The following is an 18,167-nucleotide window of genomic DNA, read 5'->3' as shown; positions in this document are numbered from 1 at the left end:
TGACTTTTCATTTATCAAATTGTCGCATAAAGATGTTTTAGAAATGAAAGCAAAAAGATTGCAAGCAGGTTTGGACAGCATTTGTTCAAAGTGCACTTTTTGCTTCTTATTTTTATTTAAAATGTAAAAATAAAATACAACTGTTAAAGCCTGTTAAAGCCTAGCAGAGACCATATGCCATAGTTAAAGTGCAATTAAAACGCTCCCCAGATGACTAGTACCAGTGGATAACTAGTGCAAGACTGACATACTATTCTTGTTGATATGTTTTCTTTGAAAGGAGGAGAGCCTGGTGCTTAGTGTACCTGTCTTTAGAGCAGTGGTGGGGGGGGGACCAGAATGTTATGGGAGGGATAACTACTCTTTATTTTCTTAGCGTGCAAGACTGATCTTGTCGACATACTTGCATGAATAACATATATCAACCAATGTTGATGCTTTTGTAAGTCTGTTATTATCCATCTTGTACAGAAAATCTTAGCTCATATACTTCATTGAATATTGAATGTCAACAAATCCAAACAGTTGTAGTATCTAATGATTTTATACAACAAAACAAAAAGTCTATTGCCAGTAAACTATTTTGTAAAATACTGCTTATTAAAAATGTTTACCTCTTTATATTGATCGACTTAGTATTTTGGGCTCAACATTCTGAGACTCATGAAACAAAACTTTTATACAACATAAAGCTTCCTCAACACTGCATGTATTACTGCACGTTTGCAAAAGAAATTAGAAGAGCGGTGGAGAGAACTACACTCGGGCTTGTCATTTCCAAGTTACACAAGTGAATGTCTCTGTTTCATTTGTCAACAAATTGGATGAGAAGGCGTTCCAGTTGTCCACTTTCGTCCATTTGTAAGATCTCATCATAACCACCAATGTACTTCTGGTCCACAAAAAGCTGAGGCACCTATCATAAAGCAATAATAAAAAAGAAACTTTTGAATGTTCTCATCCAATCAAATATGGATGGAAATAAGCTCCCGTGAAATGTTATGAAATATATCAATGAACAAAATACAAGAAAATAAGTTAAATCTTGCCGTGGTATTCGATTTAAATATCTTAATTGTACAGCTAAAAATAAACTGCAATCAGAAACTTTGCAAAACAGCAAAATAACCCCCCCCCCCAAAAAAAAAAAAAACACAACAAAACAAACAAACAAAATTTTTTTTCTTATTTTAATGTAGTTTACTGATAATGGTACCAAGTTTCATAGTTTAGGCCCAGAAGGATCACTTATCAAACCATTTTTGTCAAGCACAGGTCTGAACAGGCAGTCATTGTAGTGCTATTTAAAGTTTGTTGATACTCATTCTCCTAAAGTATTGTGATATATTCAATAAAGAACTGAAAGCTGTGGAAGTCACACATCCTTTTAAATCCTGATAAATTTTGCTTCTTTCATGCTGTAATATTGGTCCGAATGTAAAATTTCAGAGAATTTTTAGACTGCTTTTAAGAATGGGAATACCTTTTCTGATTTTGTGTGTGTGTGTGTGTGTTTTCAGTTACTGACTAGACTTGAACGGCAGGTTCTGTCCTATGAATCATGTCACTATTATGCATCCATCTACAAAGATATGCATAGCGTAAACAAAACCAGTTTCAATAGTGCTCTTGTTGAAAACAGTGCATTATTTGTTGTGTAAAGGGGCGGAGAGTGCCTTTCCACTTTTAAAATATATGACTGTATTTACAACTGTAGAAGAGCAGTAGGTAGTCCAGCAGTGACTGGTTGGGCAATGCAAAGGCAGTGGTGAAAAATAATGACAGACGTCATAGTTGTAATGACATCAAAAACTAGACACGTGGGGAGAGATACAGCCATGGGCATCACTGGTCAAGATGCTGAGAATAATGGATGTGACATTTGCTGGTGCTAGTCATGCATCTGACTGAGTGCATGGGAGGAAGTTTACTTTTACACCTCACCATCATCACACTCCTACTGCTCTGTTACATCAATCAGATGCAGGAATAGCTCAGGTCTGAGGAATAGCTCAGGTCTGCCCTTACATTGCCCTAACTAATCCCACCACACTACCGACCGATCCTCTACAGTTACATATACAGTATAAAAGTATATAAAAGTGGAAAGTCACTCTCCAGATTTTATAAATTTCTTCTGTAAGACATAAAATGAATTTATTCCACGTTTTAAAAATTAATATTTATTATGATGATTAATTATTTTCTAACCTTTTATTTCATATAGACTGAATATTTTGTTTTAACTGTATAGGGTGATGTGAACTAAGAAGTTTGAGATAGACTACTAATCAATTAATGATACTAACATGTTATTGTTCATGCAATGGCCCACTATAATTGTTTCATTGAACCTGCTGTCAAAAAGAAAGCAGAAAAAAGTGGCAGTCGACTATCACGCAACACTGAAAATGCAGGAGAATGAAAAGATGTGACTTGAAGTCTATATCATTGGTAAAAAAATTGTTTTAATGACAATAAAACAATTTATTACTCTGCCATATTTATTGTAAAAATAAATAACTGTGCAATTATTATAGTTTGATCGATAATAATAACAATAAATTATCCAAAACTCTGCACGAGTGTATGATTTAAACAAAACTTACAGCACGGTTGTTTGTCAGACAAAGGACCTGAAAATAATTCTCAATCTGTGTGCAGTCTTGCCGCTTCTCAATTTCGGTTGCTTCATAAAAATTAGAACTGAGATTGTATTTCTTCAAAATATCTTTCACAATTTTACATTCAGGTGAGTATGATTTAGAAAACAACATAACATTTCGCTGCTGAATTTTTCGGTTAACAAATAGTGCAGCGCTGGCCCCAGCCATAGTTGCATAGTTTAAAAGAATTGTTATCAGTTACGACACGAAATTGTTTACACTGACAACGAGTACTTTCGTCTTCTCCACTTCCGATGAACGAGATCTGCTTCCGGTCGTCTGCCGCTTCCGGTTATTTTTATGGTTTCCGACCTGAACATAATTACAAGTTTTGTTGCGATATGCTCTTCGTCATATAGATCATTAGGCCCACGCAAGTTTGGCCTATTTATATTTCAAGTAACTTAAACTGTGTACAGTGTTATCCGCATTAATTATTTGAATTTTTTTTTTTATTTGTGACTTGCTTCGGAACGCAGTGCGATAAGCATCATGGGGAACGAACTAAGATCGTCGATTGGTATCACACATTGGGTTGTAATTATTCTACTTCTACGATGATATAAACGATCTAACGTGGATAAAATTATAGTATCCTGGAATTAACTTTGACTGTCGGAATCAACACTACCATTACTATAACAAATCCATGTCAATCAAGTTAAGTCAAAATTTTCCAACAATTTTTGGTCAGCATTTTAAACACTTGAATGCAGAAGTCTCAAAGAAGCTAAAACTACCAAGAAGAAATTGTGCCAGGAGCTATGTCTCTTTGATCTGTATACGGTCTACCTTACTGTATTTAAATATTCTGTTTTAAAGAAAAGCTCCATAAGTTACCGCCATAAAAGTTGTACTACAAAAAGAAAATTAATTTCCTCATGCTTGCAGTCTATGGTGATGGAGAAGAATACGCAATCTTGTTTTGTTGAAGCCCTTGAGGCTGGAGATACTGATGCTTGGCAAGCTATTCTTAAAGAGAAGAAAGAAAATCCCACTCTTTCGATTAGACCTAGGTCTTTGCCTTCTGGAGGCTGCCAAGGTTGGGAATGATGCTGCTGTGATTTCTGTCCTGGAGCTTAGCCCTTCACTAAGGAGAACGGATGCCAAAAGAAGGCAAGCAATACATTATGCTGCTCAGAATGGCTTAACTCAGAGTGTAGAGTGTTTGCTAAGAGCTGGTGCGACTGTCAGCTGTTCTGATGATTGTGACTGGACCCCACTGCACATCACATGCCAGCATGGTTATCTTGAGGTAGCACGAATTCTGCTTCGGCAGGGGGCAAATGCCAACTCAGCACGCACTCAGGACCGTATCACGCCTCTGCATATTGTTTCTGCATCTGGGAATCTGGCTTTGGTGGAGCTTCTGTTGAACAACCGTGGCAATCCTAACACCAAGACAAGTCAAGAGCATGGCGGTTTTACAGCTCTTGCTCTGGCTGTCAAAAATGGACTGCTAGATGTGGCAATCATGCTCTGTGAACATGGAGCAAACATTGATGAGATTGATGCAGAAGGGAGGTTCCTTCCTCACCTTGCCCTTGACAGTGGGCAGCCTGCAATGCTCAACTTTCTGTGTCGACAGAACATATAACCTCATAGATTTGAAAGGCAGGAATCTGATTCACATGGCAATAGACAGTGGTCTAATAGATGTAGTTGCACTGCTTTATAATGATGGAGCTGACTTTGATATGGTAGATGAAGATGGTTCATATCCTTTGCACCGAGCAATTTTAAGAGATCAGCTTGCTGTTGCTAAGTTTCTTTGTGAACATGGCATAAATATAAACCTGCCTGATGGCAAAGGTTGCTTTGCTGTCCATCTGGCCATTATGACTGAACAGTATGAGCTAGCAGAACTGCTGCTGCAGAATGGTGCATTCGTGGACGTGCAGGATGGTCATGGAAATTGGAGCCCCCTGCATCTCGCTTGCATGAAGGGTAACGCCAAACTAGTGAATGCCCTGATAGAACATGGAGCCAACATTGAAGCCAAGGATAAATACTGTAGATCTCCATTGTTTGTTGCTATAGGAAAAGATCGTCGGGAAATTGTATCATTGCTTCTGAAGTTTCAAGCAGAAGTCAACATTTTTGATGATGCTGGCATGACACCAGTGCACACAGCTGCTGTCTTGAATTTGTTGCCAATCATGGAACTCCTGATCACAGCTGGTGCTGATGTCAACCTGAAAGACCCAAACAATGAGCAGACAGCACTTATGATGGTATCAGGTCTTAAAGCTACAGAGGCCCTAGAGTGTTTGCTGCGCCATGGAGCTGACCCCAACATTGGAGACAAAAGACACTCTTACACTCCATTACACAGAGCCCAGATGCTCAACAGTAAATATCATTAATACTAAAGCATATAATATTTATTTATGTTTCTCACTATAATATGTTAACAGTCCTGGTTGTCATTAACTGGGTCTATTTAAAACACTGATGCAAGTTCCACTCTTTTTAAGCTTTTTCTTCTTGCTTTTTAGATTTTTACTTTTATGTTTAGGCATACACCATACATGTATGTTTAAAACCTGTCAACTTTATTACTTTTTAAGTTTTTAAGTAATAAGCAAATGTAGATGCTGATCAGATAAATAAATATTCAGTAACCTAAGACTTACTGATAAGGGGAACAGTCTGGAAATTTATTTTAAAAAAAATTAAACTTTATCAAAGAATAAATGTATTGCTTGTTTATATGCTATTTTATTTCAACTTTTGGACTCGAGATAGATGGCCTCTCCTCACTGTTTGATATCTGCAACTCTTGACTCTTTCTCTTATTTTTTACATTGTTTTATGTGCTGTGTGGTTCTAACCCTTGCTTCATTGTAGACAAACTTATTAATTGCCCTTTGGAATGAATAAAATCTTATCTGTCCTTTATGTTGATAACCGTTTGGTATCTCCATGAGGTCAACATCTATCCTGTATGTTGTAGGACCTGGGCCAGGTCTTCGTGCTACAGAACTTCTCTTAAAGGCTGGTGCTAATCTAGCAATGCAGGACCATCAAGGATATACACCCTTGGAACGTTGCATCTTTACTGCTGTCATGAGACAACAACGTCGCTTGCCCTGCATTAAACTTTTAGTGGAATCAGGAGCAAGTCTGGGGCCTGGGCCTCAAACGTTTGGAAAGTAAGTGGCAACTATAGGACGGCACACTGCTTTGGTTCAATTTTTGTGTTGTTGTTATCCATTACATGTTATTGTGCTTCACTGTTAAACAAAATGAAAGATTGCAGTAAAGATCACCACTAAAATAATGTTCATAATAAGTCAACAAACATTTAAAGAACTTGATTTAAAGAAACAAGAAATCAATTCTAAAATAATAGACTGAAATTTTGCGTTGTAGGAGTTCTCCATTGTTCTGGCTGACTTTTTCTGGGATGCTGCGGGAAGCCTTTTATTTGGCCAATGTTGGATGGCCCTTGAAGAAAGAACCTTGGATTGCACTGCCAGGAAAAACACCCCAGCAAGACCAGCTTCATGCATTCTTCAGACTGTGTTACTGCAATCCAGCTTCTCTTCGTCACCTTTGCCGCACAACCTTGCGACAACAGCTTGCACATGTCACTGGTGACACACAGATCTTCCCAGCCATTGAACTGTTACCTTTACCTACAGTCTTCAAGTCCTTCTTGGCATTCCAGGATAAAGACTATAGTGACAGCACAGACATTCTTGGTACTGTTTTCTCATATAGTGAGGAGGACTAGGTTCAAGGAACTGTGCTGTTTGTGATTAGTACTTAAGGTGATATTATTCTATTTTTACCTTTAAAATGCCTTAAAGTATATATCTAGATCATTATTTTCCCTTTTCAATGAAGAAGAAAATGAATCAACCAGATGCCTTAGAAAAGAAATTACATTTCTTGTTAAAGAAGATTGTAACTTGTTTCTGTTTGACTACACGAGTGTCTAATAGTTTAGCTATTTATTTTTAGTTATTTATATTGCTATGTAGCGGATGCATTTAAAACATTTAGGCTTAGATAAGCAAAAGTGAATAGAACTTAGCTTCAGAAAATCAATATTTCAATATCATCCTTTTCTTTTTAATGATTATTTTTAGAACTGCCAAATAATTTATTCATTCATCAGTCATTTGTCCCTTAACTGTTAGTGGTCGTTGGAGGAGGTACATGGCTAGATGTGGCAGCTGACAAGACCCACAAGTCATACCTGTCTTGGATGATAGGGAGCAGGTCCTGCATGGCGAGATTGGTCCACTCCTTAACACGCTGGTATAATGTTCCGCATACCCAGGGATGGGCAAGCTACTTTTAATTTGTAGCCGCTAGGCTACAGCTACTTTTTTCAAATGAGCCGGCTACACTACAGCTACAATTTTCCAAAAAGTAGCCAGCTACTTTGGGGCTACTTTTAAAATGTAGCCAGCTTCTTTTGCTACTTTTAAAAGCGTGATGTTATAACAAGTTAGCTGTAGCCAGCTGGCTTAGCAACATAACACGCAAACATCAAACATACACACAAAACATTCTTGCTTTACAAAGTTTTTATTATAATAAGAAACGGAGAACTGAGATATACCGACAATTTATTTAGTGAATCCATAAATGCTTTCATTCATTCCTTGCCCCCTTCCTCCCGGCCTTTTTCAACACAATAAGTACACGATTTTACGATTATCATTAAACAATTTCTGATCTTTTTCGTCATCCTGTTTAGTGACAAAAGAAATTATACTAAGTTTTGTGCCGATAAACATTTGTTTCTATAACTATTTGTCTCCTATTCTTAGAAATGAAAAACTAAACAGATGCTTAAGTATCAGGTACCTGGTGGACGATTTTCAATAAGCTTTAGGTTATGTGGTGATGAAAAATGCTCAACCTCTTGTATCAATACATGTGACAATGAACAACAGACCATTGAAATAAATGAGTTGCATGGAATATAAGTAAAAACTGCTTAATCAATTTAGGCAAGCAGATCATAAGGCATTTTTCTAACACTGACACTGAAAACAAAGAAAAGAACACAATAATTTGTTTCCAAAAGCTGATAGGGTGAAAAGTATATCCTGTGCATACTAGAATAGACTTTAATTATATAGTAGGATGTCAAATGTTGCATATAAAACACTGAAATAAATTTTCAAAAATGATCTGGATACAAGATATATTTATTTTGAATCTTTAAGCTTGAATTCTCTGTTTTGTCGTTTTTGACATCCAGTCCTAAACTAGTAAAAACATATTCTCAAGATTGGCTTGTTGCTACAGCAGTAAAATTTTGCAATTTTGTTTAGAAATGCATAAGCTACAAAGTGATGCATTTGAGAATATGGTATAACATTACTTTGATTAAATTAACATTTTCTAAATATTTAATTGCCACATTCACACTGAGTCGGGGGGTACCATGTCTGATTTTTTTATATCTCCTAGAAATCTTGAGATATCAAAACGCCTTATGCATCAGTTTTTCTTATCAGTGCTCTAGTTTTACAAAAAACCCAAACGCTTTGGTATATGTTATGGTATTGTGTAAATTTGTTTTTTAAATGCTTGTACGTTTGAAACAAAAACGTTGATTAAAGTCACAATTTTCACTTTAGGTTTTAAAAGTTTAAAGTGCTATATTTATGTTATTTTGTTACTCTATATTTAAAAACCCTTAAAGATATTTAAAATATGGATTTAATTTTTGGAGTGTACCGGTAACCTTAAAACAAATCTACATTCTTTAGTCCTTCATGGAATTGAATTTGACCAGAACTTTGGCCTCGAAGTTGCTGTCTGTCACCCTAGTGCGGCAGCTTGTCATGATAAGTCCTGCCAGACTGAAAATCTCTCAACAGATTCTTGCATTTGAAAACTATATCCCACATTTTTGTGCTTCGCAAAATGTAAAAAAATTTCAAATAAGGCTGGAAATGGGATGGGTACGTCCATCTTCGTTTTTTCAAATCGCTCCGCCACATGGACGACCCGGTACTTCCGGTTTACTGAGCGTGCGAGTCACGTGGTGTCTGGCTGTCAACACACCGAGCAGTGAGATGCAGTGGCTGTCGTCGTTGCTGACACGCTGCGACGAATATCGTGAAAGTAGCCAACATGTAGCCAAGCTACAGCTACTTTCTAAAATGTAGCTACGGCTAAAAGCTACTTTTTTTAATTTGTAGCCGGCTAAGCTACAAGCTACAAAATTTGTAGCCAGCTACAGTAGCTGTAGCCTAGCTACAGCTACTCCCCATCCCTGCGCATACCAATGTTTCTGTCAACTTCATATATCTGCTTTGGTTCCAGTTGTGCACTTTTTGCTATGCCCACCTTTGAGCCTGCCAGTATGGTGCACAGTCATTGATCTGGCTTTGGCTAATCTTGCATTAAGTTTTTGGTTTTTTTCGCAGTGAATATCCATAGTCCTGTTTCTGGTCTTATACACCTGCTGGTGCTCATCTTTCTTTCCAGGTGAATCACAGCTGATGGATTGATTTGGTCTTGAACATATGACTGATACTTCCATCAGGGAAAGCCTTAGCCTTATGATGGCATCTTAGCATCATGATTTTCCTTACGGGTTACTCCTTTATCCTCTGTCTTTCCCATGCTTGCTTACCAAGTAGTGGGACCATTTTTCCTTGGCTAGGGTGGGAAATGATATTCCCCACAGTGTCACCTGCTTTCCTACCAAAATGCAAATGCATAAAAGTTGATTTGTCCCTTGGTGAAAAAAGGGGAATGGAAGGGATGGGACAACCACATGGCTTCTCCAACTCATTTAAATTTGAATTAAAAGAATTAAGGGGCCTACAAAAGGATTTTTATATTTGTGTGATAAAAGAATTAATTCATAAACAAAAAACCCACATCTCTGGAACAGAAATGTATAAGATCAATCTTTTTTGCCATTCTCAATGTTGGCATCATTTGCTCCCCATACCAAATGGTGAACACTAAAAATTTTGCTGTCTTGTGGTGCCAAAAATTAGGAGAGGAGGCTACAGTTATATGGCTTCTCTAACTAATCAAAATTTCTTATATTTTTACAGGGCCTAGAAAAAGAATTCTCCTTTGATAACAGAAAAAAGACAAATTGTTATCAGGTCTTACCCTAATGTATCAATTCTCACTTCATTTCTTCAATGCAGAGATTTCCCATTCCATATATAAAACTGACCATTATCATCCCCAACAACTTCAAATACAAAGGATGTACAACTTTCACATAGATGTAAAGGAGTCACACTTGTGATGAAAAATCAGATCTCATTTTGTTTTTGTGCCTGTCAATACTTTTCTTAAGTAGTTTTTATTATCTGCTTTTGAATGTCAGTAAATAAATTCATCACAGGTGTTAGAGATTGTGTGAAGTGGTTTAGTGTCTTGTTTTTAATTGTTGTGGCACCTAGAATTTATTTTGTATTTAACACCATGCATCATATTTTAAAGTGACATAGAAGTAGCAGTTTTAGCAGATTTAGAACTAGAGCCATTTAAAGTCCTTTTTTTGCCACATAGTTGCTACAGAGTACTTTATGTAGCAGGAGTTTGCCCTGAGGAATATATAATTGATAGATTACAGCGGTTTATACAAGGTGTAAGTGCCAGGCAAGACAAGAAAGCAAAGCATGGTAGTAGACTGTACATATGCAGCTAACCTTGGGTACTCTTTAGAGACAAATGTGCTTAAAGAAATTATTATGTCGCCATCACGATTAAAACATGCCTGCTGATAACCTTGTTAAATTATCTGTGAGCTCTATGTTCTGTTGTTGACCTAAAGCATTCATACATAAATATATCAGTTCTCCAAAAGGAGATTTGAACTAAAAGGAATAATAATGGTGCTGATCAAACGATGTCACAGATTAGTGTTAACAGCCACTGAAAACATGAGCATTATTTGGTTTCCTGAATGCTGTTTTGCTTTCTTGCCAGTGTGCAGAGTTGTAAAGAAAGGACATAAACAAAATGACTAATAAAATTATCATCAATCATCGAACATCAATCCATCATTGATCAGACTCCTGCATTACTCAATTGTTAATCATCATGATGCTTTAAGAGCATGTGATACTAGGCTTTTAACTACATGGCTACGAATACAGAATACAGCTGATCAAGGAAGGGTGTTGCATAATACTACTTCTGCTGACAGAAACACATGCACACATAGTCTATGGGCAACTCAGGACTACAGCAAGGATGAACTTACTGCAAGAGATATTTTTTCCAAAACAAGAAAACCTTCAACATTCTCTTGAATCTTGTATCAGAATGATTCAAATCAAGAATGGCAGTTAGTTTCATGGGTCCAGCATAACAAGGATCGCTCAACATACCTTTAAATGCCAGCTTTTGACAGGTGTAAAAGTGTGATCTGCTGAAGAATGAAGATATTTGATGAAAAGTAAGCAATCACCATATTAGCTCTATGTAGGCAGAAGAGAAGCTGCAGATGATATGGCATATACAGCCAACTTGTAATCATTTAACTGCCTCTTTGTTTCATTAATTGTAAAAAGCAAAATAATGCAATATGAACACTACTTCAAATGTCCATTTCATTGCCCTTTATGCTTATCTATCCTGAGATTTTACTAAATAAAGTTCAACACTATATGCCAACTCAATTCAGACCTTTTTCTTCTCTTCACTTTAATGTCCATTCACATTTTACAAAAAATCATATTGAATAGCAAGAAAGGAAAACATTCAAAACCTAAAACCATCATAAGTGACAACAGTAAACATATAAAATAAACATCAATAGTTTTAAAAGCAAAGAACTTTTCATTCTTTCCTATAATAAATGTGGGAGTAAAGTCTCTGGAAAACTAAGAAGCCAAAGAATCTGAAGCAGGCTCAGTGGTTCTTCATTCTGCTTTTAGATCTTGATCAGCATAGGTTCAATCAGGGATTTGGACTTCTCTTTATCAACAAGTGCCTCAACGAGCTTAAGGGCAAACTCAAAGCAGGTTCCTGGCCCCCGACTGGTGATCAGCTTTCCATCTTGAACAACTCGATCTTCTAAGTAACGATATCCTCCTGCCACAGATTCATTGTTGACAAATATTAATCATTAAGCACTAACTGTTGATACTACAACTACAACTGACAGCTGCAAATCAAAAGATGAAGAGAAGGCTAGAAATGAGGTACTGGGCTGTAGTGGCTGCATCTATGCTGATGGCATTCACTTTCTTCTCAAAATGAGAACACAATGAACTCTGTTCTGAGACCAGCACTATTATTATTATGCCTGCTTATGTTTTTCTTTGTAAAGTGCTTTGAGCTAGCCTTTGAGGGTGGGGTAAGTGCAATATAAAATTAGTTTATTAATTTTATTATTAATAAGAGCTCCCCAAACCAAGGCTTACAGAATTATTGAAGCTGGACCAAGCAGGAAATGTTTTCAAGATGTAGTGTCTTAAAACCATGTCAATGTACTCAACATAAAGTATATATATATATCTCTCAGGTTTGATGCTAGGAATAAGAAGTAAATAAGGGTTTTCAAAAAAGCCTGCATCCTTTTAAATCTTGACAAGAAACATTGAAATTAAATTGCCTTGCTATTGATCTAGAGCAGGGGTGGGCAATTAATTTTCCCAAGGGGCCGCATGAGAAATTGGGATGGTTTTAGAGGGCCGGACTAATATAGTTAACTCAGTTTTACCCAATACTGTATATGTAGTATATATCAGGCCCTCACGCCACGATCACACGGTTTTAGTTGTGATCACTTTTTTCCTCTGAGTCCAGTGGCATTAACTTTCCTCCCTACCTCCTACCCTACAATCTACCCAGTGTGCCGACACCTTCTCTAGCTCAGTTAGACTAACGTAGTAGTTATTTCTTTCTTTTTTTTTTTTTGGTGGGGGAGAAACGGGAAAAGAAAGTTTCAGTAACTAGGAAATAAAGCACTCGACCTCTCGCTTACAGGCTGCAAAGCCAGGGGCGGGGCACAATCCGCTCAATTCACAGACTGGCCACACCTCAGTAACATACCTTATACTACCTCTTCACTCAGTTCCAACTGCCCCCCCCCCCCCCCCAGTGGCACATAAATCCAGCAATAGCTCAACGCACGAACGTTCATGCGCGATAAATCCTCGGTGTCCAGCAGCCTTCTGTCTCCAAGCGCGTCCAGCGAGAATGTGATACGGCTGACTACACTTCCATATGCCTAGTTACCATATCAATCAAAAGCGCGGGGCCCCTTGCCTCGTCCTCCTGCCCCTAAGCACGGCCCTGGTATATATACTGGCAGGTGGGCCGGTCAGAGACAGGAGGCGGGCCGGATCTGGCCCGCGGGCCGCCGTTTGCCCAGGTCTGATCTAGAGGATTTGAGGAATTGAGCTTTTCAATTCTGATGAAAATACAACGAAATACTACAAAGTACAATTCCACAAAATCTGTGTCTTGAATATTTTGAAGATTTAAAAATGTTGAAATACTGCAATTAAAGATGGAAGATTGGTGCTATTTCCACTGATGGCATTTCAATGAGTTAACCACACTACACTTAGCATGAATGAGATGATTCTATAAGCATGCATGAATTTTTATCACCTAGAGCAACCAGCAAAGGAATATATCAATATATTAAAGGCACATAAAAACCAGATGGGATGGGGATGTATCACTTGATTTGTGTGTGTGTGTGCATGCATAACTTCATGCACATCTCTGCACATGTTTCATGGCACAGAAGCCACAGAAATAGGTTTACATTAAATACTCCATAGAAGATTAACAGGCTGAGGAAATACCATTCTTAATAAATTTCTCAAATAAAAATATAGCTCATAATACACGCAGTTAACTCATTGCTTAGAACCACAGTGGTGGCACAAAGTACGTGTTTCAATATTAGCACCTAATAATATACAATAAATGCAACTGTCGTTGAAATTTACACACCAGAGCATCTAGGTGATATGATTTGTAAGAAATATAATTCAGGGAAGAAACCAAACCAAAATATACAAAAAATTGAGTACAGTACGCATTAAAAGTTTGGAGGACCCCTTCAATTTTCGTCAATGGGGTCCCATTCAAATTTGGGCGAAGAACAGGGACCCCTTAAAAAATCTGAAGAAGGGGTCCCTGGGACCCCAAAGAATTTAGCCTTAGCAGAAGCCCTGAATTATTGTTATTTTCTTCTAAATTCAAATGAAAGATGGTAACTGTATGGAATGGAGAGATCTCCTGTCATGAAAGTAGGTTATGAGACAGAAATTATTAAAAAAAATAATATTTACACATCATGAAATGCAAAACAATGGAATATTTTATTAAAATATACATTATATTTCAAATATTACCTAAAGACACCAACAGTTTCTTTCCTTATTTATTCATTCATTTACACAATGCAATCTGTTTTGTGACATGACCCTGTTCGTATTACAGCGTGTGAAACACACTGTTTGTGAAGTTCATATATGTGTAAAAGAAATGCAAAAAAAGAGTTGAAAGGCATTATCACCTTGCTTCATTTTGTCACCCATGCTGGGATAAGAAGTTACTTTCTTGCCCTTGCCAATACCATGGGCTGCCAGAGCTGTCGGGGCTGCAAAACGTTAAATAGGATTGAAATAGAATGCTGCACATGCAAATATTCTGCATGTGGCAAGGAAAGTAGCTCTGACACTGTGCTAGATCTTGGTTTTCCATGCTCTAACTACATACCTGATTCATTCTCTTAACATTTGTCCAGCACGTGTAGCGTGAGAGGTGGTAGTGGTAAAATAAAAGAAGGCATATGATCTGTAACTTTCAGGGAAATGTGTTTTTCTAACAAAGTGTGGCAAGATGTGTCAGGGTGACAAGGTAACAATTTAAGGCCCTACTTTTCACTGTCATTTGCATGTTTAAAAAGCCCAAACCAAACATGAAATTAAACTCAAATTTGCTAAATTTAACAGAGCATAATGCTGTCATCAGTTTGTTAAAAAACGGATCGTTAATTTTTAACTTATTAAAAAAGCACTTATGGATTGCAATATATTGATCTAAATCTAGTGGTTTTGGTCTATATGCTATAACTAAAACAGAGCTAAATTTGCTTGTGCTCTTCTTTTCACATACCACACATTCCAACATCCATTTGTCCCTGACACTCTGCAGTCTAGTACTATAGAAACTGATAATCTTTCTCCATTGCTTTACCTGGCAAAGCAACCAGAATGATATCTCTCAATCCATTTACAGGTATCAGGTGCTTGTCTTAATCTCGAACCTGTATTCCTTATGAGTAAAAGTGTTCTAAAAGAAAAAGATTTACAAAAACACAGACAGAAAACATTGGAGGGCTACTGACAGTTATACATTTACACAGGGATCTAGGCTAATAATATTAGGGTTTTATGAATAAACTTGGACTTTATAGGCATCTTACTTACCAGCACAAACTGCACCTATGATGCCCCCTCTGCTCTCCTGATCTTGTAAGGCCTTACCGACAACAGGGGACTGCAATCAGTCATTTCATTTATTTTCTGACATTTACATTTACTTCATGATCTCAGAGTGTCTTCTGTAAAAGTTACTAATCTGGCTTTAAGAAACTTGATCAAGCTGTAACAAAAATGCATGAACTCTAGTGGATGAACACATTACACAGGTTTTTGATAATCTGAGGGTATTTCTTTTGTAATTTTATGTTATTTTCCTTCTACAGCTTTAGTTAGAACAGGCAAAGTAACCACCATAATATGAAAGGCAAATCCTCCAGTTATGCATGAAAATATTTTACCACTTATCTCTTTTTAAACTAAAACATATATTCTAGGTTCTTTTTGGTCCCATAATATACGATTTTTAACTCTAAGTAAAGAGCAGTGGAAGCGTGACAAAGAAACGGACACACCAGGCAGTGTGAATAATGTTGAGAGGGTGAGTGGCTTGACTGAAGGAGAAAGAGATAAAGTTGATGAACATTAGACGAATACTTGTAAATATTTTTCATTTATATTTGTTATATTTTCCCCTGCGGTTTGAAGCTTAACATTTCTCGACTAGAGGCATGGATTATATAAGAAGGCCTTCACCTCTGGAATTACTGTTGATGATGAAAATGACAATTGATGACAGTGATGGCTAAAGAGAAAAATAAAAATAAAAAACGCTTTTTCAAACAAACAAAATCTTTTGGAACCTGGCTAAGGATTTTGGCTCCACCTGCACCACCGGGGCACACAATGGCATCATATGGCCCCTTGGTCAAAGCACTCTCAAGGCTAGTGTCTGGAACTATGGTGACATCACGGCTACATTTAACTGGTTTGTTTCCAGCCACACCTGCTAGGGTCACATCCACCTGATAAAGTTAACAGATACATTGAAAATGTTGCTACATCACAAAATACTTACATTTTTCATTTCAATGAAATAAGTTTCCATGAGATTTTACAAAATTTTATATAAAAGTATAATTAAAAGCAAAATACTTTTACCAAAGAGCTTATTATTAATTGAATTTGCTGAGATATATATATATACACAAACACATTAATATAAATATTACTCTATTACCATGGTTTTAGCTAGAAACTACTACTACACATACACGTTCTTGCATGCTCACACACACATATATGAACATACAAAAGAATCAAGAGTCAGTCAATAAATCTGGTAAAAGATAATCTTTAAGTTATTTTTAAAGTTTCTTTTGTACAGACTGCTTTGAATGTGTCCTAACTGTAAGTCCAAATACTTCAACAGATTGCTTGCCAAAAGCCCCCAAAAAAAGGTTTGCTTGTTTTTTTGTTGGTGTTTTTTTTTTTTTGTTTTTGCTTTTTTTTGAGTAGAAATGCATCCTGAGATCTCAGTGTCCATGATGGTTTATACAAATAAAATTTCTAGGAAAAAATACTGATGAAATTTGATATCCGTATTTGAAATCATGAATAGGTCTGTGCTAGTTCTGACATTTAGTTTATGTGGCTGTAGGTCCTTGAATCAATCACCTATGTGCAAACATAGCTCTTTAAAAAAAAAAACCATCAACATTTACACCAATGACAAAATTCTAAATCCATATCATAATGTAACAGCATGACCAACTAACTATAACATAACATAAAATTTTCTGGATTAAGAAAACAATCTCTCTAACAGATATATTTTATAGTGTGATGTTGTGCAAGTATTTGGCAGTCATTAAAACCTAATACAATTCACAGCGTCTGATCTCCTTAAAATATGGCATGTATATTATGGTTCAGCCAGAGGCTGTTTGGTAGATGCATATAGCTCAGAAGCATATTTTTATTTTTATTTTTTCCAAGATTCTCCACTATCTCTAAGGTTTTATAATAATAAAATGTTAGGCAGAATAATTGCAACTTATCTCTACAATGCAACACAATCGTGGACAACATCCTAATTTGAGATGGTTCTAATGACACAGAGAGAGAAAGTTGACAATAACATGAAAGCTCGAAGAGTCAGTGGCAGAAATCTATTGGGTGAAGCTGGGTACTTCTGCTAGTTAAAAAAATATCAGAAATTATTTTGTAAGCAGCATACATCATGTCATCTGAAACATTATGACACAGACCTGTGAAACATGGCCAGCAAAGAATACACCTTTGCAAGCTGAATGATTGTTCAGTCAGCAAAGTAATCTTGATCCATATTTATCAGTCATTCATTGAAAGTCTTTTAACTTTTCCCTTTGTGTTCTGCTTCTGCAGTCTGTTCGTGAGAAGAACAGTTTAGCATTATCACTTTATGTTCTATGGTAAATGGTGTCTGGCAAAGGGATTTATTCATACCTTCATCCATGGCTTTATATTCTGCTCTTGTACCTCATCTTTATGTTGTTCTGTGTGCCTATATGTAGCTCAGTGTCCACTGGCTGTTATATTTCATTTATCATTATTGGTCTGCTCAGAGAGTGCCATCTATCTTGGTTATGATGCTGCGCGTTATAAGTTCCTAGTATTATTGTCATTGCTTTTGTCATTTGTCATTGTCATTTCTAATATTCAAGTATTTTTAAAAATCGAAAGATAAGGTAATTTTTATGTGCTCCTGAATGCTATTTATGGCTTAATTATGGTGATGCAATAATATTAATATCAACAATGTGCATCCTTTGGCTTTGCCTTTTCAGATGATGCAGACACTCAACTGCTTGAATGTTGGATTAATGACAACACACACCGCACTCACTGAAACTACGCAGTACCAATAAGCTTACCCCACCACGACGCAGAACATCAACCACAATAACAGTTTCCATTTCTTCCGCCCCTTCGGCCAAAAGCACGAGTGCTGAAGGCATTTTGTCCCAAGTGAGCTTTACAGGTATAGATTAGGACGAATGTTAAACGGTACACAAACTCTACACGCCAAGAAAAATAATCTAGGGGATGCTACTCTGCGAAATGTATGTCCCTTGATTTCCCATGATCGTCAGGAATGAAAATTTAAATCAGTAAGCTTCTGAAAAATGTGTTATGAAAAATGATAATTTTATTAGTTTTTCCT

At 36.7% G+C, this 18,167-nt stretch overlaps 2 protein-coding genes and 1 pseudogene across 2 annotated transcripts; 1 reads left to right on the top strand and 2 right to left on the bottom strand.

Annotated features, from left to right (window-relative positions):
- Positions 1–431: 431 nt before the first annotated feature.
- Positions 432–2,972, bottom strand: LOC112557207 (glutaredoxin-C3-like). Its single transcript, XM_025226922.1, has 2 exons — positions 2,610–2,972; positions 432–916 (listed from the first exon to the last, which is right to left on the bottom strand). Exons 1-2 carry the CDS (start codon positions 2,832–2,834, stop codon positions 806–808), a joined length of 336 nt encoding a protein of 111 aa, XP_025082707.1. The 5' UTR covers positions 2,835–2,972; the 3' UTR covers positions 432–805.
- A 619-nt stretch (positions 2,973–3,591) lies between these two features.
- On the top strand, positions 3,592–6,953 carry LOC112557208 (annotated as a pseudogene).
- Positions 6,954–11,297: 4,344 nt separating this feature from the next.
- LOC112557206 (protein/nucleic acid deglycase DJ-1-like) lies at positions 11,298–18,066 on the bottom strand. Its single transcript, XM_025226921.1, has 5 exons — positions 17,878–18,066; positions 15,826–15,987; positions 15,071–15,140; positions 14,155–14,238; positions 11,298–11,708 (listed from the first exon to the last, which is right to left on the bottom strand). The coding sequence occupies exons 1-5, from the start codon at positions 17,959–17,961 to the stop codon at positions 11,548–11,550; spliced, it is 561 nt and encodes a 186-aa protein (XP_025082706.1). The 5' UTR covers positions 17,962–18,066; the 3' UTR covers positions 11,298–11,547.
- Positions 18,067–18,167: the final 101 nt, after the last annotated feature.

Source organism: Pomacea canaliculata, linkage group LG2, assembly GCF_003073045.1.
Source record: "Pomacea canaliculata isolate SZHN2017 linkage group LG2, ASM307304v1, whole genome shotgun sequence".
Lineage (NCBI taxonomy): Eukaryota > Metazoa > Mollusca > Gastropoda > Architaenioglossa > Ampullariidae > Pomacea > Pomacea canaliculata.
Note: the sequence above shows the minus strand (reverse complement) of the source record. Positions and strands in the feature narration are given on the sequence as shown.

Bases quoted from the DNA above. Each gene is read 5' to 3' on its own strand.
- LOC112557206 (XM_025226921.1), bottom strand. From the start codon at position 17,961: ATGCCTTCAGCACTCGTGCTTTTGGCCGAAGGGGCGGAAGAAATGGAA. The intron at 15,988-17,877 runs GTAAGCTTATTG...TAACTTTATCAG, and splicing joins ATGTTCTGCGTCGTGGTGGG to GTGGATGTGACCCTAGCAGG. The intron at 14,239-15,070 runs GTAAGTAAGATG...AACGTTTTGCAG, and splicing joins CATAGGTGCAGTTTGTGCTG to CCCCGACAGCTCTGGCAGCC.
- LOC112557207 (XM_025226922.1), bottom strand. From the start codon at position 2,834: ATGGCTGGGGCCAGCGCTGCACTATTTGTTAACCGAAAAATTCAGCAG. The intron at 917-2,609 runs GTAAGTTTTGTT...GCTTTATGATAG, and splicing joins GTCTGACAAACAACCGTGCT to GTGCCTCAGCTTTTTGTGGA.